General features: G+C 46.2%; 1 protein-coding gene, 1 non-coding gene and 1 pseudogene across 4 annotated transcripts in view; 1 reads left to right on the forward strand and 2 right to left on the reverse strand.

Annotated features, from left to right (window-relative positions):
• Nucleotides 1-23,550, forward strand: part of DHCR24 (24-dehydrocholesterol reductase) — a 35,669-nt gene that overhangs the window by 2,078 nt on the left and 10,041 nt on the right. For all 3 annotated transcript variants that reach the window (XM_060139945.1, XM_060139944.1, XM_060139943.1), the window contains exons 2-6: nt 3,059-3,214; nt 12,193-12,298; nt 12,996-13,114; nt 15,013-15,276; nt 20,382-20,525. In XM_060139945.1, the coding sequence (XP_059995928.1) occupies nt 3,059-3,214; nt 12,193-12,298; nt 12,996-13,114; nt 15,013-15,276; nt 20,382-20,525 (789 nt within the window). The remainder of the gene's footprint in view (nt 1-3,058; nt 3,215-12,192; nt 12,299-12,995; nt 13,115-15,012; nt 15,277-20,381; nt 20,526-23,550) is intronic.
• On the reverse strand, nt 496-1,030 carry LOC132516174 (large ribosomal subunit protein uL22-like; annotated as a pseudogene).
• On the reverse strand, nt 11,533-11,659 carry LOC132516588 (small nucleolar RNA SNORA8). Its single transcript, XR_009539411.1, has one exon. It is a non-coding gene; the product is annotated as a small nucleolar RNA SNORA8 (small nucleolar RNA).

Here is a 23,550-nt window from a genome sequence, read left to right on the forward strand (position 1 = left end):
CCGAATCGGGGCACGAACCCGCGTCCCCTGCATCGGCAGGCGGTCTCTCAACCATTGCGCCACCAGGGAAGCCCTGCATTTTTTTGTGTGTGGCATTTATTCCCAAGCCATAAGTTTTTTTGTTGTTGTTTTGTTTTGTTTAATTAATTAATGAATTTTTGGCTGCATTGGGTCTCCGTTGCCGCACGCAGGCTTTTCTCTAGTTGCGGTGTGCGGGGGCTCTCATTGTGGTGGCTTCTCTTGTTGTGGAGCACGGGCTCTAGGTGCGCGGGCTTCAGTTGTTGTGGCACATGGGCTCAGTAGTTGTGGTGTGTGGGCTCAGTAGTTGTGGCTCATGGGCTCTAAAGCGCAGGCTCAGTAGTTGTGGTGCATGGGCTTAGTTGCTCCGCAGCATGTGGGATCTTCCCGGACCAGGGCTCGAACCCATGTATCCTGCACTGGCAGGTGGATTCTTAACCACTGTGCCACCAGGGAAGTTCCGTAGGCCATAAGTTTTTATTTCTTCAGTTTCTTCTGGAATATATTTTTCTTCCGTGCAACCTCCTCTTCTGGTTTAGTAACAATCTGCTCTTTTTCGGTAAAGATCATCTCAGTGTGGCAGGGAGAGCTCATGTATGGGTTGATCTGACCATGAGCTCTGTTAAGTCCTGTGCCGCATCTTGGGGGCTTTATTCACTTGGATGTGCTCAATGACCAGAGAATCTGCGTTTAAGCCCTTAAGTTCAGCATGACTGTCTGCATTTTTGAGCATGTGCTGTCAAAATTCAGCACTCCTTTTGGGCCACTGACCCTGCGTCCAGCCCCACTGTTCGGCCTGGGCACACCTACTAACTCCACCGTTGTAACAACGGAATGGCATACATTGCTTCTGTAAAGTGGTATCCGTCAGATACTTGGTGGCTTTTCGGTTATGCATACCCTTAACGGCCTGGACAGTTTCACCAGTGTTCTTAAAGTGAACACGAAGATTCGAACCTCTTGATTTGCATGATTTTGTGGGGTTTTCTGGGTCAAGTGAATACCAAATCATTTTTAGAGGTCACCTCAGGCAGCTTACCGGAAAAGGACCACCCTGGTAGGTCTTGTACCTGTTCTACAGGTGGGAGATATTGATGTTCAAACTGTCAGTCATGTTCCCAAGATGATATAGCTAGTAAATGGGTCTGGAACTCAGGTCAGCTTGATTTCAGAGCCTGAACTGTGACATTTCTTCTCTCCCAGCCCATTTCATTCCACCCTGGAGGTCTGGTTCCGTTGACTCACACCTGGAATGTGATAATAGCTACCTGACCAGTTGCCTGTTCCCTGGGCCCTCCCCACCTCTCCTTGGCCTGCCCTTAGTCATAAGGGCAACACTCCACAGGATTGCCTCCCTGCCCGAAATCTTGGTTGGCTCGGGTCAGGATCCAACCCAACCAATGTTTCAGGCTTGATGGCCTCCACATTCACTTCATGCCCCACTGCCCCCCTTCCCATTCCAGGCTGCATGCAGCTCTCCCAATCCATCCTCCACACCTCGGATCTTGTATTAAGTCCTGGGACTGCAGAGTCAGGCAGGGGCAAGGTCTGCCTGGTCATCCCTTTACCCCCTGCTCACAGGAACCCCTTCCTCAGTAACACCCCTCTGCGCGAACACCTCTGCTTCACGTGGCACCCTGGCCTCTCCAGTCACAGAACAGTTCTTCCCCACGTTGAACTGTTTGCCTGACCAGCTTCAATCCAGCCTTCTTCCAAGGACTCTTGGTTGCAAGTGATAGAAAACCAACTCCAACTGCCTTGAGCAAAAAGGGACTTCGTTGACCCAGGTCTTGAAAAGTCCAGGAGTAAAAGTGGCTCAGACATCACCGGATCCAGGATTCCTCTCCAGCTGCCATCCCTTGTCTCTGCTTTCCTCTGAGTTGACTTTACTCTCAGGGAGGCCGTCTCCCTGCGGAGGCCCCCTCCCTGCGGAGGCCCCAGCAGTTTCTGGCTTACATCCAACCAGCCTAGCAAACCCAAGTGAAGTGAGAGGGCCTCTCCCAGCATCGGTCTTAACTGGCTTCACTTGGATCACAGACCCATCCCTGAACCAGTCACTGTGGCCAGGGGGATAGAATCAGACCTCAGTCATGTGCCCACCTCCTGGGGCAGGGGGGGAATCAGCTTCACCTGGACCAAAGGAAGATGGGAGTGTTACAAGCAGATGAAGAGGACATGGGTGGTCGCAGGTCACAGCAACAGATATCCACCTCCCTGCCCTTGTCCATCAGCAGAAAGGGCATGCTTCCTCCCATGTTCCTGATGGGCTTGTCATTTCCTGGGCCATTTCTTCTCTGTACTTTGTGCTCTGGTCACTTACAGAAGGGTTTTGCAAAAGTTCTTCCTTCCATTGGCTTGGTGGGCCTCCCCTGCCTGTCCTCTCCCCATGCTAGTGATGCATGAGTTAACACGCGCAAATGCTTGGAACAGGGCTTGGCACCTAATAAGCCTCAGCAAATGTTAGCTGTTACTCTGTTGACTATTAATTTAAGCCCATTTATCCTTCCAGGCCTAACGTTAGTTAGTTCTGATGGTGAATCTGGGCTCTGCCCTTCAGTGGTTGTGTGACCTTGGACAAGTTATTTTGCCTCTCATTTTCTTCGTCTGCAAAAGGAGGCAGGTCATCCCAACCACCTGGGGTTGTTGTGAGAATTAAGTGAGACAAGATACAGCAGTGCTTGGTACAATGATGGCAGCTAGTAAATAGTTATCATTTGTGCGGTTGTTATTACTACCATTACGAAACCTGTCCTGAACTTTGCAGTGAGAATAAATGTTTTCAAAGTGCTCTGATCCTGTTCTCTTGCTCTTTTTTCATTCTACTTTGTGATGTGGCAGCACTTTGGCTTTTCTGTCGGCCTCACTAGCCGGGGAGAGTCCAGAGGATAGGGCCAGTGGGTGTTTCATCATTCCGCTCCTCCTGGTACCTGGAAGGATTCAGGGCCTCGGTAAATTCCCAGCTCCCTCTCCTGAAAGCAAGGCCGTGAGCTGCCCAGGGGATCTCTGGCAGGCCCAGCTCAGCCTCTTCTCATGTCTGCAGGTGCGGGAATGGAAGGAGCAGGGCAGCAAGACCTTCATGTGTACAGGGCGCCCTGGCTGGCTCACCGTCTCACTGCGGGTTGGGAAGTACAAGAAGACACACAAAAACATCATGATCAACCTGATGGACATTCTGGAGGTGGACACCAAGAAACAGGTGAGAGTGGCATGGTTCCCTGGCTCTGGGAGTGGGTGGGGCACTGCCCCTGGTGCAGATGACTCACGGGGAGATGATTTTAGCCAAAGGCGTCTCAGAGTGGACGGGACCAAGGCCCTTGGTCATCACAGAAGGCTCTGGCCACCATTGCCATCCTCTAGAGCCTCACAGCTTTGGAAGAGAATGGTCATAGCCCCATCTCACAGGTGGGCAAAGTGAGAGCTCAGGGGGATTCTTTGATTATCTGCAGTTCTACAGGAAGACAGGGATGGGGAAATCATGGGCAAAAATGAGAGACAAAAATGAACCTATTTACCTCTTCCCAGTAAGGAAGCATGCTGGCAAAAATTGGGCTGTGGAGGTGGCTCAGAGGGTGGGCCTCATTCCAAGCTTTCTGGGGACCCACTTGTTAATAGCCTGAGATGTGTGCATACTCTTTGGCCTATCTCGTATTTCTACTTCTTGAAACCGGGCTCAAGGAAAAGGGAAATAAACTTAAATCAAAAACAACTCAGAGAGAGAGATTGTATCACGGCTTTGTTTTTAATCAAAGACAACACAATATCGAATAGTAGTGAGTTGTTAAATATGGTATATCCATGTCATGGCATTTTGTTGTGACACCTTGGCCAAGTTGCTTAATTTCCCTGTGCCTTTTTTCCCTTAACAGCTTTCTTGACATATACTTGACGTACAATAAACTGCACGTAAAATGTACAATTGGTAATAAATTTTGACATGTGTATGCACCTGTGAAACCATTACCACAATCAAGACAATGAACCATCACCCCAAAAGTTTCTTCATGCCACTTCGTAATCCCTCCCTCAGGCTCCTCCCTGCCTCTTTTCCCCACATCCCTAAGCAGATAATGACCTGCTTTTCATCACTATAGATGGGTTTGTATTTAGAGTTTTATATAAATAGAATCATGCATTATGTACTCTCTTTCATTTTGTCTGGCTTCTTTCACTCAGCGTAATTATTCTGAGATTCATCCATGTTGAAGCATGTATCAGAAGTACATTCTGTTTTTATATATATTATATATATATATTATATATATCAATCACAGTTTGTTTATTCTTTCACTTATTGATGGATGTTTGGGTTGTTTCCAGTTTGGGGCTGTTACAAGTAAAGTGGCAAGGAGCGTTTGTATATAGTCATTGGGTGGACATATGCTCTTGTTTCTTTTGGGTAAATACCCGGCAGTGGAATTGCTGGGTCATATGGTAGGTGTATAGTTAACTTTTTAAAAACTGCCAAAGTATTTTCCGAGGTAGCTGTAGCATTTACATTCCCGCAGGTATTCCAGTTGTTCCATGTCATCGTAAACTTGGTATGGTTAGTCTTAATTTTAGCCATTCAGTTGGTGTATAGTAGGTATCTCAGTGTGGTTTTAACTTGCATTTTCCTAATGACTAATGAATGATATTGGGCATCTTTTCATTTGCCCTTTGTATATCTTTGGTGAAGTGCTTGTTCAAGTCTTTTGCTAAAAGTTTTTAATTGGGTTGTTTGTTTTCTTACTAGAAACAAGACCTTCATCATATATACAATTTGTAAATATTTTCTCCCAGGCTTTGGCTTGTCTTTTGAAAACCAGAAAATTTTAATTTTGATGAAGTCGGATTTAATAATTTCTTTTATAGCTTGTGCTTTTGACATTTTATTTAAGAAATCTTGCCCTACTCCATGTCACAAAGGTTTTCTCTTCTGTTTTCTTCCAGCAGTATTATATTTTTCAGGGTTTACATTTAGAACTATGATCCATTTTGAGTTAATTTTTGCATATGATGTGAGATATGGGTCCCCCCAAATTTTTTTTCCACGTGGATTTCCAATTGTCCCAGCCTGTTTTGTTGAAAACACAATCCTTTCTCGACTGAATTGCCTTTGCACCTTTGTTGAAATCAGTTGTCCGTAAACACAGGTCTGTTTCTGTACTCTGCTGTTCTATTGATCTGTTCGCCCATCTGTATGCCAAGAACACACTGTCTTGATTACTGTAGCTTTATAATAATAAGTCCAAAAGAATGAGTTGGGAAGTATTCCTTCCTTTTCACTTTTCTGAAGGAGTTTGTATAGAATTTGTATTATTTCTGTAATAATTAGTGGAATTAACCAGTGAAGCCATCTGGGCCTGGAGTTCTGTTTGTGAGCAAGTTTTTAACTGCAAGTTAATTTTTTTTAATAGATACAGGGCTCCTCAATTTATTTGTTTCTCCTCAGTGAACTTTGGCAGTTTGTGTTTCTAAAGGTATTTGTCCATTTCACTAAGTTGTATAATTGATTGACATAAAGTTATTCATAATATTCCCTTACTGTTCTGTGAACATCTGTAGAATCTGTAGTGATGTCATATCTTTCATTCCTGATTCTGGTCATTTTGTGTCTGCTTTCTTTTCTTCCTGAGCAGTCTGGCTAGAGGTTAATCAGTTTTACTGATCTCAGAGAACTAGCTTTTGGTTTCATTGATTGTTCTCTCTTTCTGTTTGTTTGTTTTCTGTTTCATTGACTTCTGTTTGATTTTTGTTAATTTCTTTCTTTTGCTGACTTTGGGTTTAATTTTACTCTTCTTTGTTTAGTTTTTTAAGGTGACAGCAGAGGTCATTGACTTAGACCTTTCTTTTTTTTTTTTTAATATAGATGTTTAGTGCTATAAATTTCCACCTAAGCACGGTTTTAGAGCCATCTGCAAATCTGATATCTTACCTTTTCATTTTCATTCAGTTCAGACTACTTTCTGGTTTCCTTTTTGATACCTGCTTTGACCCAGAGGTCTTTTAGAAGTATGTTATTTAGTTTCCAAATATTTGGGATTTTCCAGAGATCTTTCTGTTACTGATTTCTAATTTAATTTAGTTGTTGTCAGAAAACATACTTTATATGATTAGAATGCTTTTCAACTTATTGAGACATACCTTATGGCCCAGAATATGGTCTACTTCGTAAGTGTTCCTTGTGCCTTTTTAAAAAAAAATGTGTATTCTGCTGTTTTGGGGTGATGTGTACTGTAAGTGTCAATTAGGTCAAATTGGTTGATAGTGTTGTTCAAGTCTTCTATATTCTTATGAATTTTCTCTTTACTTATTCTATCAATTCTTGAAAGGGGGATATTGAAATCTGCCTGTGATTGTAGATTTGTTTATATCTCTTGCACTTCTTTCAGTTTTTGCTTCATGTAATTTGAAGCTATGTTATTAGGTATATAAATGTTTGGGATTTTTGTGTCCTGTTGATTAATTGATCTCTTTTTTTAAAAATAAATTTATTTATTTTTGGCTGCATTGGGTCTTCATTGCTGCGCGTGGGTTTTCTCTAGTTGCGGTGAGCAGGGGCTACTCTGTTGCGGTGCGTGGGCTTCTCATTGTGGTGGCTTCTCTTGTTGCGGAGCACAGGCTCTAGGCTTGCGGGCTTCAGTAGTTGCGGCGTGCAAGCTCTAGAGCGCATGCTCAGTAGTTGTGGCACACAGGCTTAGTTGCTCTGCAGCATGTGGGATCTTCCTGGACCAGGGCTCGAACCCATGTCCCCTGCATTGGCAGGCGGATTCTTAACCACTGTGCCACCAGGGAAGCCCAATTGATCTCTTTATCATTGTGAAATGACCTTTTTTAAAAATTTATTTTATTGAAGTATAGTTGATTTACAATGTTGTGTTAATTTCTGCTGTACAGCAAAGTGATTCAGTTATACATATATATATTCTTTTTCATATTCTTTTCCATTATGGTTTATCACAGGATATTGACTATAGTTCCCTGTGCTATACAGTAGGACTTGTTGTTTATCATCCTATGTATAATAGTTTGCATCTGCTAATCCCAAACTCCCAATCTTTCCCTCCCCCACCCCACCTCCCCCTTGGCAACCACAAGTCTGTTCTTTATGTTTGTGAATCTGTTTGTTTCGTAGACATGTTCATTTGTGTCGTAGTTTAGATTCCACATATAAGTGATATCATATGGTATTTGTCTTTCTCTCTCTGACTTACTTCACTTAGTATGATAATCTCTAGGTCCATCCATGTTGCTGCAAATGGCATTATTTCATTCTTTTTTATGGCTGAGTAATATTCCAATGTATATATATACCACATCTTCTTTATCCATTCATCGTCAGTGGACATTTAGGTTGTTTCTATGTCTTGACTATTGTAAATAGTGCTGCTATGAACATAGGGGTGCATGTATCTGTGAAATGACCTTTTCTATTACTAGTTATATTCTTTGCCCAGAAATCTACTTTGTCTGATATTAATGAAGCCACTCCAGCATTTTTTGACTAAGTGGTGACATGGTGTATCTTTTTCCATCATTTTCCTTTTTTTTTGCGGTACATGGGCCTCTCACTGTTGTGGCCTCTCCCGTTGCGGAGCACAGGCTCCGGACGCACAGGCTCAGAGGCCATGGCTCACGGGCCCAGCTGCTCCACGGCATGTGGGATCTTCCCGGACCGGGGCACAAACCTGTATCCCCTGCATCGGCAGGCAGACTCTCAACCACTGTGCCACCAGGGAAGCCCCATCATTTTCCTTTTAATCTATTTGTATCTTTATAGTTAAAGTGTTTCTTGTAGGCAGCATATAATTAGGTCTTGCTTTTTTATCCAATCTGACAATTTCTGCCTTTTAATTCAGATTTAAGACCATTTACATTTAATGTTATTATTGACACGGTTTGGTTTAAATTTGTTGCCTTGCTCTTTGTTTTCTATTTGTCTCATTTGTTCTTTGTTCCTTTTTTCTTTTTTTCTGTCTGCTTTTGGATTACTGAATAATTTTTATGATTCTGTCTTAGCTCTTTTGTTGACTTACTAGCTATAAGCCTTTGTTTTGTTATTTTAGCAGTTGTTTTAGGATTTATGGTATACACTTTCCTTGTCACACTCTACCTTCAAGTGATGGTATCCCATTTCATGTACAGTATAAGAATCTTAGAATAATATGCTTCCATTTCTCCTCTTTCCACCTTTGTGCTGTTGCTATCCTCCTTTTACTTTTATATATGTTATAAACCCCACACTACTAGTTATCTTTTAAAGAAATTTAAATAATAAGAAAAATCTTATATACTTACCCATATAGTTACCATTTCTTCATTCCATTTTGTAAATTTGTATTTCCATCTGTTTCATTTTCCTTCTGCCTGAAGAACCTCCTTTGACATTTCTTATATGGTGATTTTGCTGGTGATGAATCTTTCAGCTGTTGTATGTCTGAAATAATTTATTTGTCTTCATTTCTTTTCCAGCTTGTGTTGTGGTAAGATACACATAACAATTACCATTTTAACCACTTTTAAGTGTGCAGTTCAGTGGTATTAAATATATTCACCTTGTCATTCAGCCATCACCACCACCCATCCCCATGACTCTTTTCTTCTTGTAAAACTGAAACTCTATATCCATTAAACAGTAACTCCCCATTCTCCCCTCCCCCCAGACCCTGGCAACCATATTCTACTATCTGTTTCTATGATGTTAACCACTCTAAGTAACTCATGTAAATGGAATCATACAGTATTTGTCTTTTTGTGACTGGCTTATTTGACTTAGCATAATGTCTTCAAGGTTCATCCATGTTGTAGCATATTGCAGAATTTTCTTCCTTTTTAAGGCTGAATAAGATTCCATTGTATGTACATACCACATTTTGCTTATCCACTCATTCATCCGTGGACACTTGGGCTGCTTCTATGTTTTAGCCATTGTGAATAATGCTGCTATGAACATGGGTGTACACATAGCATTTCAAGACGCTGCTTTCAATTATTTTGGGTATATACCCAGAAGTGGAATTGCTGGATCACATGGTAGTTTTAATTTTTTGAGGAACAGCCATACTGTTTTGCATAGTGGCTGCACCATTTTAACATCCCCACCAACAGTGCACAAGGGTTTTAATTTTTCCAAATCCTCACCAACACTTGTTATTTTCTGGTTTTGTTTTGTTTTTAATAATAGCCATCCTAATGGGTATGAGGTTGCCTTCATTTTTGAAAGATATTTTCAGTGGGCATGGAACTCCAGGTTGACGGTTTTTTTCCTTCAGTACTTTAAAGATGCTCCAGTGTCTTTTTTTTTTTTAATAAATTTATTTATTTATTTTATTTTTGGCTGCGTTGAGTCTTTGTTGCTGCGTGCGGGCTTTCTCTAGTTGCGAGCAGGGGCTACTCTTTGTTGCGGTACGAGGGCTTCTCATTGTGGTGGCTTCTCTTGTTGCGGAGCACGGGCTCTAGGTGCGTGGGCTTCAGTAGTTGTGGTACACAGGCTCAGTAGTTGTGGTTCCTGGGATCTAGAGCGCAGGCTCAGTAGTTATGGTGCACGGGCTTAGTTGCTCTGTGGCCTGTGGGATCTTCCCGGACCAGGGCGTGAACCTGTGTCCCCGTGTTGCCAGGCAGATTCTCAACCACTGTGCCACCAGGGAAGCCCTCCAGTGTCTTCTTGCTTGCGTTATTTCTAACAAGAAATCTCTCATGCTTATCTTTGTTCCCCTGTATGTAAGTTATCTTTTTCCTCTGGCTGCTTTTAAGATTTTATCTTTATAACTAGTTTTGAGCAATTATTACAATGTGCTGTGGTATAGTTTTCTTCATAATTCTTGTGCTCGGAGTCATATAATTTTCCATCAAATTTGAAATTTTGGGGGTCATTATTTCTTCAAATATTTTTCTTTCCCTTCCTCTCTCTCCTTTGAGGACTGCTATTACACATATGTTGGGCCACTTGAAGTAGTTCCGCAGCTCAGCTCACTGATATGCTGTTCATTAAAGGTTTTTTTCCTCTGTGTGTTTCATCTTGGATAGTTTCTATTGCTGTGTATTTAAATTCATCACTCTTCTTCTACAGTGTCTAATTTGCTGTCAGTTCCAACCAGTGTATTTTTCATCTCTAACATTGTGGTTTTCATTTCTAGAAGTTTGCTTTGGATCCTTTTACTGACTTTTAAATGTCTGTACTTAACGTCCTGAACATAGGGAATACAGCATCAATAATTATGTTAATGTCCTTGTTTGCTGATTTTAATATCTGTGTCAATTCTGGGTCTGTTTTATCAAAACACATTGATTGGTTATTCTCCTCATTATGGGTTGAATCTTCCCGCCTCTTTGCATGCCTGGTGAACTTTGATTGCATCCTAGGCATCATGAAGTTTACCTTGTGTGGAGTGCTGGATATTTTTGTACCCCTGTAGACCTTAGTGAGCTTCGTTCTAAGATAGAGCCGAGTTAGTGAGAAACAGTTTGATCCTGTTTGGTGTTGATTTTTCAGGTGGGGCTGGAGCAGCATGTAATCTAGGGGCAGTTATTCCCCGCTGCTCAGGCAAGAATATTCTGAGTACTCTACCCAGTGCCCTGGGAGTCATGAAGTTTTCCAGTCTGGCTTGTGGGAACAGATACTATTTCCTGCCCTGTGTGAGCCCCTGGCACCGTTACCTGCCAGGCTCTTCCCCTGGCATCAGCCTCTGGTAATTTCGTCCTGTGTACGCACCAATCAGTCCTCAGTTGAATACTCAATGGGCACTCTTCGCAGTACTTCAGAGTTTTCTCTCTGCAGTTCTCTCCTCTCCAGTACTCTGTCCTGCAGACTCTGTTCACCTTGGTCTTCTAGGGCTCTCGACTCAGAGTGCACTGGGCTCTCCCTTCCTGCACCGCCTAACTCCAGGCAGTTAGCTGGGGCATTCATAGAGCTCACCCTGTTTGTTTCCTGTCAGCAATCATTAACTTCCCTGCCTGATGTTTACTGTGTTGAAAACTCCTGTTTCATATATTTTGTCCTTTTTTTCTCCAGGCAGCAGGTTAAACTGGTTCTTTTCGCTCCATCTTGACTGAAAGCAGAAGTCCTCCTGATGGCATATTCGTGTGTCCATTAAAAATCATGTTTTTTTTTTAAGCGCAAACGTTTTTTGTTTATTTTTTTATTATGTGTAACATAGGCAAAATTATTTAAGTCAATAAATTTTTAAGGATTTCCTTCTACTGCCGGTCACCTCAGTTCCTCCAATATTTGGGTCATAATCTTCAAGATAGCCCTTTCAAAAAGAATTTTTGCTCAATACACAGTTGTCTTGTCAGTCAGTCCGCAATTCTTTTAGTTGGGCTTCTTTGATCTACAGTGGAATATGGACACACTACAAAATTCCCCACCTGTAATCTTTGGGATCCAATTTCCCCAAGCAGTTTACTTTAGGACCGTGTTTAGGGTCAGAGGGGATGAATCTTCGTGGTTCTGGATTTTACACACCCTAGAAAAAGAGAAGCATTAGTTCCTGTTGAAGATTATGTCAAATTGAACAGTTTGAGAAACTATAGGAATGCTGTATCGGTAGAAATACCAGGTCTAACATGCACAAAGCCAAGAAAACCAATGATGCCAGATACTGAATTAATATTGCCCTGTCCTTTGAACAAAACTCATGTTTTCCAGGAGCATTTAATGACAAGGGATCATGTCACAGTATAGCATTAAATTTTTTTTAAAAAGTCTGTGTTATGTGTGTTTGCATTGGTGTGTGTGTGTGTGTGTGTGTGTGTGTGTGTGTGTGTGTGTGTGTGTGTTGTATTAAAACATAAAAATAGTAATATAGATATGCATGGGAAAAGACTAAAAGGAGATATACTCCAGTATTAACATTGATAACTTCGAAGAACTAGGATTAATGATTTCTGTCTTCTTCGTATATGCTGTTTCTTCCAAATAAATGAGTATTTCTTCTTCTAGAAGAAAAATAAACTAAGTATTAAATCTAAAGGTGTTTGAAAGAATAAGATTAAACACTATCTAACCCAGCACCAGAAACCCCATTCACTGTAACTAAAGGTGGTGGAATGCTCTGGAAAGAGGCTCTAAAGCCCATATAGGAATCCCCATGTTGATTGTTTGGGAAGGTCTGGGATAACACCTTCTGCAGACAGAAGCCCCCGTTAGGCCTGGCAGCCTCCTTGTGACCCAGGGTCTCTCTTCTGTGTCAGCAGATTGTCCGCGTGGAGCCCTTGGTGACCATGGGTCAGGTGACTGCCCTGCTGACCTCCATTGGCTGGACTCTGCCTGTGCTGCCCGAGTTGGATGACCTCACAGTGGGTGAGAACTCAGACAGTCCTAGCGTCAGAGCTGAGGAACCTCGGCCCACCTTCCATCAGGTCCAGGAGTCACCACTGTCCCATCTGTGACGGATGTCACCCCGTCTGCTCGTCCAGCACCAAAGACAGGGCGCTCACTGCCTGTCAGTCCATGTCTGAACAGCTTACGTTATCAGAATGCACTTTTCAATCGCTGTTTGGAACCTGCTTCCCTGTGACTTGCACCCATTGCTCCATTTCTGCCCCGTGGAACACACAGAATAAGTCTAGTCTCTCCTTCTATAGGATTCAAGGTCCCAGAGCCTTTCTTCTCCAGGGGAAACACCTTCAGGTCCTTTAACTGTTCCCAAGGGACACGGCTTCCCCCACCCAACCAACCCTCCTTTCATCAATGTCCCTGTTGAAATGAATGCACAGGTTTCTAGGTTGTGTCTAGCCAGAGGTGATGGCGTGAGCGCCCTTGACGGGGTCTCCCACCCATCTTACACCTCTAAGCAAGCCCTCATGCCCACATCTTAGGCCCTCCTTCTCTCTCCTGCTCTCTACATCCATAGAGATGGGAAATCTCCCCTAAGATCTGCCAGCCCTGTCATGCCTCCTTCATGCTCTGAGTTTCCCCAGCTCCAGCAAGGTGTCCTTTTCCCAGCTCTCCCCGACCCCCTTCCAGCTCTGCCTGGCTAATGCACATGTCTCTGCAGGGGGATTGATCATGGGCACAGGCATCGAGTCTTCATCCCACAAGTATGGCCTGTTCCAGCACATCTGCACTGCCTACGAGCTGGTCCTGGCCGATGGCAGCTTTGTGCGATGCACACCGGTGAGTTCAGAGATGGGGGATGCCCCCACCAGCCTGCTCTGGGCATTCAGGACCCCTGGGAGGTGGCTCCCCTGGGGGTGCTTCGTTTCAAATACACCTGTCCAGTCGGGGTCTGTATCCATAATAATAACAGAGATTTATGTAGCCCCTGATATGTGTTCAGGTACTGTTGTAAATGCCTCATGTATATTAAGGCATTTAATTGTTAAACAACTTTATGAGGTGGGTACTATTATTAGACACATTTTACAGATAGTAAACTAAAGCACAGAGAGGTTAATAAACTTGCCCAGGATCACACAGCTAGTAAATCCCACACGGCTGGGATTCAAACCCAGTTTATCAGGCTCCCAAGTCAATGCCCTTAGCAATTCATGTCACCATACTGTCTTGAAGTCAGGCCCAAGCATCAACATTCTATGCCAGTGGTGAGGTGTAACCAACAGTAATAAGAGGGGCTGTTTTGGAGAAATAAAAGGCAATTCCACGGCCCAAAGTAGGATGCAAACAGTTACGGAGCAGGACAGATTGAAACTTTAAATAAACTCGGATCTCACTGAGCATATCTAAGGAGCCCCTGGGATGGGAGGAACAGAGTGATCCTTTAGAAGTGAATGTTTGTGAGAGCCACCAGAGTTGTTGGCCTCACAGAGTCCAGGGCAGGACTCCAGGCTTGAGAGCTCTGGTCTGGACGAGATAGACCTCTTTCAGGATTCACACCAGTTCAGCACGTTTCCCAAAACGCTCGCTGGGCCCTGCCTTCTAACCTGTTTATTATGAGCAGAGAAAGGAGACAGGCATTCATGAATTACTTCCCTTCTCTGAGGTCCAGTTTCCTAATCTGGCAAATGCGTTGTCAGGAGGAGAACGTAGATGCCGTATGTTAAGCTCCTAGCACAGAGCCGGGTGTGCGGCAGACACCTGCTTATTACTGCTATGAGCTGACAGTGTGATCAGGCGGTGGCCCAGATGGGCATCGGGTGGCCCATGTCTGCTGTTGCAGAGACTTCTGCCAGCCTGCTGCAGAGCTCCCCTGCTCCAGCATGGCCCTCACCCCACCACCTCGCTGCACCCACCACACCAGCGCCAAGGGCGTTCAGCGTGAGCAGAGACCACACAGGACTGTCCTCTCCATAAAGCCTGGACAAGGCTAGACTTCTTCACAAGGAGCTTTATTAGAATCAAAGAAGCTGCCTTAGAACAGCCAGATGAAAAGTTGTTTGTCTCCAAGACAAATACCGAAACAAGAAAAGCAAGAGGTTAGAAGGAGGATCGCTGGATCAGGTGTCAGGCGGCCTTGCCTGAGCCCGACATTGCTGCACTGAATTGGGGGGAAGCCTTGGGTGAGCCATTGTCACCTCTTGGAGCCTCCCTCTCCTTACCCATTCAAGCAGGAACGTTACTGCTCTCCCTGGACTGTGGTTGGGGAGGGGGGGATTCACAGCTAATGGAATGGAAAAGGCTTTGTAAGTTTCAGTAATGGCCCATTTTAATGTCCCCTGGCTACCTTGACCCTCATTAAGGGTTCATCTCTCTCTAGCCTGGCCTGGGACCCCTGGCCCTTGGTCCCTCATTTTAGGACTCTGGGCAGAGCTGGTCCTGGCCTCTTCCTGGGTAGCCTGTGGTCCAGGGGCTGTGCCCAGGTGGAGGAGAGAGGAGGCACTCTCCCTGAGCATCCCTGATACAGAGGGCAGTGTAAGGTCAAATGTCATGCTGAAGCTGCAGGAGGAGGACTGAGGCCCAGAAAGTGCAGTTGCGAGGTCCTTGTTCAGGTTGACACAGATAGGCCAGGACAGGGATTTATCCCAGGCCCCGGGTCCTCTGCGCCCCGCTGATGACTCGCTGCAGCGCGGGGTTTGGGGGTCAAACATTCAGCGTGTGTCCACTCCTCCTCACAGTCGGAAAACTCGGACCTGTTCTACGCTGTGCCCTGGTCCTGCGGGACCCTGGGCTTCCTGGTGGCCGCCGAAATCCGCATCATCCCCGCCAAGAAGTACGTCAAGCTGCGGTTTGAGCCGGTGTGCGGCCTGGAGGCCATCTGTGACAGGTTCACCCGTGAGTCCCAGCGGCAGGAGAACCACTTCGTGGAAGGGCTGCTCTACTCCCTGGAGGAAGCTGTAATCATGACGGGTGTCATGACAGATGAGGCCGAGCCTGGCAAGGTAGGCCCGGAGGAGGAGGGCCTGGATGGGCTGGGATAGAGCCTGATTCCCCACCCTAACCCCGGCAGCCACGCTCTTTGAGGCTGCCCTGGGTCAGCCCACCTGGGCAGCAGGATCTGTAGTCCGCCGTCTTAGGCTGTGACCAAAGTATCCATTTACTCTGCCCCTACCATCTGCCAGGTAACGTGTGTGTCTCTTGATAGGCGTAATCTTTGATCCTCACAGTAACCCCATTTTATAGATGAAGAAACCAAGGCTCCAAGAGGCCATGTAAACTTCCACAAGACGACAAAGCCAAGATTTGAGTAATTGATTTGATGCCTCAGATTCACACCCCTTCAGCGTACGCTGTGTAATTTTTAATAGCCGTTCTTTCTCCATTGAGAAAGGATTTGTGCTTATTATGGGAGGCTTGGAAAGTGTACCGAAGTAAAAGGAAGGAAGAGGCTCCACCTATAAATATGACCCAATCCGGCTCTTGCTAATGTGTTTGATAGATTTATTTCCTCTCCTTTCGATGCACAGATGTTTTTAAAGCTTTTACAAAAGTAGTACAACAATGTTGAAATATATAAAGAAAAAGTTAAAGTGCATCTCTTCACCCAAGCATGCTCCCAGGGTAACCACTTGTAACACTGCACTCTTCAAGGCCTGTGTGTGTGCATGCACATGTAGGCGTGTGTACATGCCCGTGCCCTCGTTTTATCCCGTGCTTTCTGTTGTTGCCTGTAATTAGCCTAACTCATTGCTTCCCGATGAGCATTTATTTTGCTTAAAATGTTTTGCTCTTACAAATAATATTGCATTGAAGATTCTCTCGCATCTATCCTTGGCCTCTTGTACATGCATTTCTGTAGGATTGAGTCCAAAAAAAGGAATGCCTGACCCAGGGGTTTGAATATATTAAATATTGATAGACATGACCAGTGACCTGCCAGAAATGTGCGCTTCTGTCCACTTCCAGCGACACAGTGGTGTGTGAGAATACCTTTCCCCCATGTTCTTGCCAGTGCTGGATAGCATCACTCTTTCATTTTTGCCAATCTGATAGGGTTAAAAATAGTAGCTCGTCTTATTTTGCAGTTCTCAGGTACTTTCAAGGTTACCATCTCTTTGCACAGTGTTTCGGTTTGTTTGTCTTCAGCTGTGATCACCAGTTCAAATTTGTAGTTTCTGGTTTAGTGCGATAAGCATTTCTACATATCGTTACATTACCTTCATGTTTAATGACTACAGAAACATTGCAGTGAGCAAATGCCCTATCCTCTACTAAACCACTGCCCCATAGTTGGAAATTAAAGTGGCACCCTGGTTTTCATTATTTTAATTAATGTAGCAGTGGACATCTTTTGTCTATAATTTGAATAATACCTTCAAGTAGAATTAGTACAACAAAGGATAGGCACTTTTAAGGCTCTTGATCTATCCCTATATACTTAAAGCATTTTAAAATCCAAAAGGACTCAAAAATCATCTGATACAATTCCCTCTCCAAACAAGGAATGGAGGCCCAGAAGGGGAAAGAGGCTCCTCTGAAGACCCACGGCAAGCATGGGGCAGATTTAAGTTTGGGTCTCTGACTCCTGGTTGGGTGTTTGTTTCCCGCCATACCAGCTTCTAGAATTTGTCATCATCTGCAGACTTTGATCGAGCACCATTCTTTATGGGACACTAGTGAGCACTGGAGGATGGAGATCCTGGAGAAGGAGTGGGGCTTCAGACACTGAGCCCAAATGTTCTGGTGTCCCCGGGCCCTGGCTCTGCCTGAGCTCAGGTCGGGCCAAAGGCCAGGCAGTGTGTCACTCTGAACCTAGTCACCTGGCAAGGAGGCCTCGTCCAGAGGTTTTCCACCTCGTCTGAGATGTTCCTCTGGAGGCTGCCAGTGGTGATAAGCTAAGGGCTGGGACCAAGGGGTATCACCACCCACTTTGTACTGAAAGTCATCTCTTTGATGTATTAGGTACCACCTAAGGTTGCAGTTGGGCAAAAGGGATTGTACAGCTTTTAAATCGTTTGAACACTCTGACCAGTTCCCTTATTTCCCAGGAAGACCAAGGTTTTCCCCAGAGGCTTGCCTGGTATCGGTGGCAGAGGGGCCGGACCTCGGGCCATAGACTTTTGCAAAGTGTTCCCACGATGCCGGATGAGAACGGGGCCTGGGGCCGGGGGAGAGTGATGGGTGCCAGAGGCATGTGCGTGTTTCATCTGAAGAGCATTTCTCCCAAGCATGCCTGTTCGGCAGGCTGCTCGGGCGTTTGTCCCTGCGTGCCCAGGCACTGTCCACCCTGGGGGAAGGCAGCCACCCCCGTTTTACAGGGGAGCCCAGAGATAGGAAGTGGCTTGTTATCTAAGTGCCTGGGCTGGAACTGGAACTCCTGCCGCCTCTTGGCTGCCACGGCCGCCATGTGCCCCAGGAGAGACGTACCATCCAGGTTCTTTTTTTTTTTTTTTTTTTTTTTTTTATTTTATTTTTTTTATTTTATTTTATTTTATTTATTTTTTTATTTTTTACATCTTTATTGGGGTATAATTGCTTTACAATGGTGTGTTAGTTTCTGCTTTATAACAAAGTGAATCAGTCATACATAAACATATGTTCCCATATGTCTTCCCTGTTGCGTCTCCCTCCCTCCCACCCTCCCCATCCCACCCCTCCAGGCTGTCACAAAGCACCGAGCCAATATCCCTGTGCCATGCGGCTGCTTCCCACTAGCTATCTACCTTACTGCGTTTGTTAGTGTGTATATGCCTATGACTCTCTCTCGCCCCGTCACAGCTCACCCCTCCCCCTCCCCATACATCCAGGTTCTTTATCATGTCCCGGGCTTCTCTGGCACAAAGAGTTACCGATGAGTCCACGAACACCAGGAGTGCAGGTACCCCCGAGTCTCGGGTTCATCACGCAGCTGGTGCCTCTGCCGGTGTGTGACCAGGTCCACCTGGGGTTAGATCAAGCTGCTCTGTTCCTGTTGGATCTGACTCCCCTTTGCATTCGCAGGTGGAGGCCAGCCTATGGTGACTTCTGCCCTGCCCTGCACTTTCCACGCTCTAACTGACTTGGACAGGCAGGCTCTTTAGCCCGGTTCCTGGTACTTTGTGGCCTGGTTTCCCCACTGCAGAGTGGCCTAGCAGCAGAGTGGCCTGCACACAGCGGTGACCCCCAGATGGGCTGCAAGTGTTGGCTGCCAGAGGTGGAGGGCAGAGGTTGCCTGGCTCCAGGGTGGAGGGAGCTGCCGAGGGGCTGGGTGCAGTGAGGGCCGGGAACTGAATACTGTGCCCCTGCTGTGGGCAGGCCCTGTGCTCGGCTCTTCCTGCCTTATCTCTTGTAGTCTCTCTAGCCATTTTGCCTGTACTGAAAATGAGGCTCAGAGACGCTAAATAACCTGCCAGGATCAGCCTAGTGCATTATAAGTGGAGACAGCAGATCAGTAAACAGTAGGCACACGGCAGTCCCATTTATGTAAATCTGTGTGTGTGTGAAAATAAAACCTAATGAATACACATCGGTTTTTAGTAGTTCCCTCTGGAGGGTGAGGCTGCAGGGGCATCTCTCAGGTTACACATTTCTGCAGTGTCTGAAGTTTTCACAAGGAGCGTACGTTGCTTTTAGAATCAGGAAAAAAATTAATAGTTTTTTTTTTTTTTTTTTTATAATGCCCACATTCCAGAACCCACCATTCAAGGTTCTCTGCCGTCCGCCTTGGCCTTCTTTTGCAACATGGAATGTGCTTGAGTCCTTGCCTCTTGCCCGCCTTGTGACCTCGGGTAGTCCCTTCAACCTTGATGATTCTTTCTCCTGGTTAGTGAAGCAGGGACAGCCCTGCTGTGCAAGGTCGTGGAGGAGATAAAGAAGGAATGTGTGCAAGGTCATGGAAGAGATAATGAATGTATGCAAAGTCATGGAGGGGACAAAGAGTGGATACTCGGGCGCTGGTCCTGCCTCCCTGGAGTGTGGGCGCTTAGCCCGTGCTGTGATTATCTTCCAGCCACCCTGGGCTTGCTTACTTCTTGCCTCTGCTCCTGTCTTTCCCTCCCTGATGGTCCCCTGGCAACATTCTACCTCTCCTACGCGGCCTCCACTCTCTGCTTCCTCCTGTCCCTTTGCTGGGTGTGATCTCACCTGCCCCATAAAACTCGGGTGCCTCTCCCACCCCAAGAGAAGCTGGTATGACATGGGCCCGAGCGTCTGCAGTGTGTGTGTATGTAATTTCTAATAGTCACAGAGATCTCCCACAAAGTATTTATTTTTATTGCCATTTTACACATGAAGAAACAAGCTCAGAGTGTCCTGCGCCAGGTCACACAGCTAGTGGGTGACAGCCAGGGTCTGGCCTCAGCCGCCCAACCTGAAGCCCATGACCCTTCCGGGTTGCTGCCCTGCCTGTCTCAAAAGCATCGGCTCACAGCTCCTTTCATGGGTGAGGAAGCTGAGGCTCAGAGAAGCTAAGTCATCCCAGGGCACACAGTAGATAGAGTCCTGAACCATTTAGGGCTGAAGAAAACACCAGCTAAATATATGATTTAGGCTTGGAGACCACGGGGCCCAGTGCCAGGGAAGACGGTAGCTTTACTGTGAGCTTCCTCCGTTGATGGTGGCTGCGTGGGGGGGAGCGCTGTGGCCAGAGGATGTGGAGCTTGGTCCAGGGCAGCAGGGAGAGCAACGTGGTCAGTTAGTGCTGTCGGCTGTGGGACCCAGTGGGGAGGATGACCCACGCTCCGTGTTCGTGCCGACGCTGGCCTCGTGGAGGGAGGTGGGGAGGAACACGCCTGTATGGAGCGCTGCACTGTGGCCGACGGCGACAGACATCGGCGCTTCAGTTCTCTCACCGAGGAGGAGTAGCAGGCTGAGCTCTCGAGCCTGTCAGGAGTTCGCTGTTGGGCCCAGGGCTCACCACTTAACCTCTGTGAGCTTCTGCTCTCTCTGCTAGAGAATGCCGGCTCTGCTTAGTAACCTCGCCCGGCTTTCAAGAGCCTCCAGGGCAATACTAGACATGAAAGAGCTCTGGAGAGGCCAGGAGTGCTGAACAGAAGCCGGGTATCACTGTTACGCCCCGAGGGCTTTGGGGCTTGCCTGTGGCCTGACACAGTGCCCTCTGTCATTGCAGCTGAATAGCATTGGCAACTACTACAAGCCCTGGTTCTTCAAGCACGTGGAGAACTACCTGAAGACAAAGCGCGAGGGCCTGGAGTACATCCCCTTGAGACACTACTACCACCGCCACACGCGCAGCATCTTCTGGGAGCTCCAGGTGAGGCTAGGATTTCCTGGTAGTCGTGGCTCCTGGCCAGGCTGGCAACCAGGATGGTTTCCCCTCCCTTGGGGGAAAAGAGTGGCTTTGTCCTAGGGACCAGAACAGCCTCTTACCCAGCAGCACAGTGCTTCCTTCTTCAGGAGCGGCCCCCTTGCCTTAAAGCAGCGGGCTCTCCCCACACACCTGCCTGTGCCAGAAGGTGGGGCGCGGGGCCCCGTGCTTTGGGGAGCACAGACCTGTTCTGTCCTTGAGGAGCTGTAGCCCAGCCGAGCAGACAGACTGCGGCCTGAGAAGAGGAAGTGGCTGGTCCTGCCCAGGGCTGGAGGTAGCTGTCAAGCGTGGCCTTGACGTGTGAGCAGGAATTCGCTGTTGTGTGATGAGCGACGGGGAGCAGTGACATTTTAAATAAGTGGCCAGGGAAGGCCTCTCAGGAGATGCCTTGTGAGCGGGACCTGAACATAGGGAGGACACGCCAGGCAGAGGAGGAGCCAGAGCACAGGTCCTCAGATGGGCTGAGTGGGTAGCTTTTTATTTCTTTTTTTTAATTGAAGTGAAAACATAAAATCAAACATTTTAACGTGTACAGTTCAGTGGTATTTTGGTACATTCATGATGTTGTGTGTCTACTATATCTAGTTTCAAAATATTTTCATCGCCCTAAGAGGAAATCCTGCACCCATTAAGCAGTTACTCCCCATTCCCTTTCCCCAGACTCTGGCAACCATCAGTCTTGCATTCTGTCTCTGTGGATTTACCTATTCTAGACATTTTATTTAAATGGAATCATACACCATGTGGCCTTTTGCGCCCAGCTTCTTTCACTAAGCCTGTTTTCAAGGTTCATCCACGCTGTAGCATGTATCAGCACATCATTCCTTTTCGTGGCTGAATAATTCTCCATCGTGTGGCTGGACCACAGTTTGTTTTTGCACTCACCTGCTGGTGGACGTTTGAGTTGTTTCCACCTGTCGGCATTGTGAACAGTGCTGCTGCAAACATTCATGTACGAGAATTTGTTTGGGTACTAGTTTTCAGTTTGGGAGGATACACGCCTAGGAGTGGAACTGCTGGGTCGTGTGATGATTCTGTGTGTAACCTATTGAGGAACCGCCAGGCGTTTTCCATGGTGGCCGAGCCATTTTACAGTCTCAACAGCAGCATGTGTAGGTTCCAGTTTCTCTACATTCTCACCAGCACTTGTTGTTTTCTGGTTTTTTGCGATAGCTATCCTAGTGGGTAAGAAGTGGAATCGCACTGTGATTCTGATTTGCATTTTCCTAATGACTAGCGATGTTCAGTATCCTTCCATGTGCCTGTTGGCCATTTGGATACTTCTTGGAGAAGTGTCTGTTCAGATCCTTTGCCCAGTTTTAATTGAGTTATTGATCTTTGTTGTTGAGTTGTAAGAGTTCTATATATATTCTGGATATAGATAGACCCTTATCAAATACATGATTTGCAAATATTTCCTCTCAATCTGTAGGTTGTCTTTCACTTCCTTGATAATGTCTTTTTTTTTTTTAGATTTTTTTTGATGTGGACCATTTTTAAAGTCTTTATTGAATTTGTTACAGTATTGCTTCTGTTTCGGTTGTTTGGCCGTGAGGCATGTGGGATCTTACTCCCCGACCAGGGATGGAACCCGCACCCCCCGTATTGGAAGGCGAAGTCTTAACCACTGGACCGCCAGGGAAGTCCCGATAATGTCTTTTGATTCACAAAAGTTTTTGGTTTTGATGAAGTCCAGCTGATCTATTTTTTCTTTTGTTACTCGTGCTTTTAGTGTCGTATCTAAGAATCCATTGCTAAATCCCAAAGTCACGAAGATTTCTTCCTGCCTTATCTTCTGAAAGCTTTATGGTTTTAGCTCTTATATGTAGGTTCTTGATCCATTAAAGTTAAGTTTTGTATATGGTGTGAGGTGGGGGTCCAGCTCCATTCTTTTGCATCACAGCAAGGTGCAGGTGGTCACAGCAAGGCTGCGTGTTTCTGAAGACAGCGAGAAGGCCCTTGAGCTAGACCCATGGTGGAGAATGCTGTCAGACGGCAGCCGTAGCCTAGATCATGTGGGTCCTTGTAGGTCGGGGAGGACTTTATGTTTTACCTTGTGTGGTAAGGAAGCCAGTGGAGGACTTGGTGCAGAAAAGTGACATGACCTGATGTTTGTTTTAAAAGGATAATTTTGACAGCTAGGTGGAGAGTGGACGGGGTGGAGGTGGCAGGAGTGGGAGAGCGGAAGAAAGAAGATTGTGTCGTCCGGGGTGGTAGCGGTGGAGGAGGAAAGGGGTCTCAGATCTGGGAGGTGCCGTGAAGGTTGAACCAACCAACGGGGTTTCCCACAGACTGCCCTTGGGTGTGATTCCCAGGTTAGGGACCCAAGCAACTGGGTGACCCCAGGTGCCATTGACTGCTATGGACAACATGGGGGAGGGGTCTGGGAAGGAAAATCAGAGGTTTGGTTTGGGACATGTCAGCGTGAGATGCTTTTCAGACGTCCAGGTGGGACGTTGAGTGGCCAGCTGGCACAGATGTCAGATCTTCAGGGCAGAGGTCGGAGAAATCCATATCACTGTGGGTATCATCAGCAGAGAAATGTCAGTTAACACCGTGGGACTAGATGAGTGAGGGAGGTTAGAGAAGAGAAGTCCCAGAGCCAAGCCCTGCAAGTTGAGGGAGGAGGAAGCAGCCAGGAGAGGAGAAGACGCCATCAGCCCGAGGGGAGGAGAAACCCAGGAGGACTGGCATCCCGGAAGCTACCTGAGGACAGCGTGTCAAGAAGGAAGATGAACAGCTGTGTCAAATGCCCCTGCGTGAGATGACGACAAAGCATCGACCCCTGGTCTTAGTCGTGAGAAGGTCACTCATGACCTTGAGCCATGGGGCTGAAAGCCTGACGTGGTTCGAGAGATAACAGAGACAGGGAAGTGGAGACAGTGAAAATGGAAATCTGAGAAGGCTCAGTATAAGGGAAAGCAGAAAAGTAGGGTGGGAGCCAGAGGGGGATGCAGGATCGAGAGGAAAT

Source organism: Lagenorhynchus albirostris, chromosome 2 (assembly GCF_949774975.1).
Source record: "Lagenorhynchus albirostris chromosome 2, mLagAlb1.1, whole genome shotgun sequence".
Lineage (NCBI taxonomy): Eukaryota > Metazoa > Chordata > Mammalia > Artiodactyla > Delphinidae > Lagenorhynchus > Lagenorhynchus albirostris.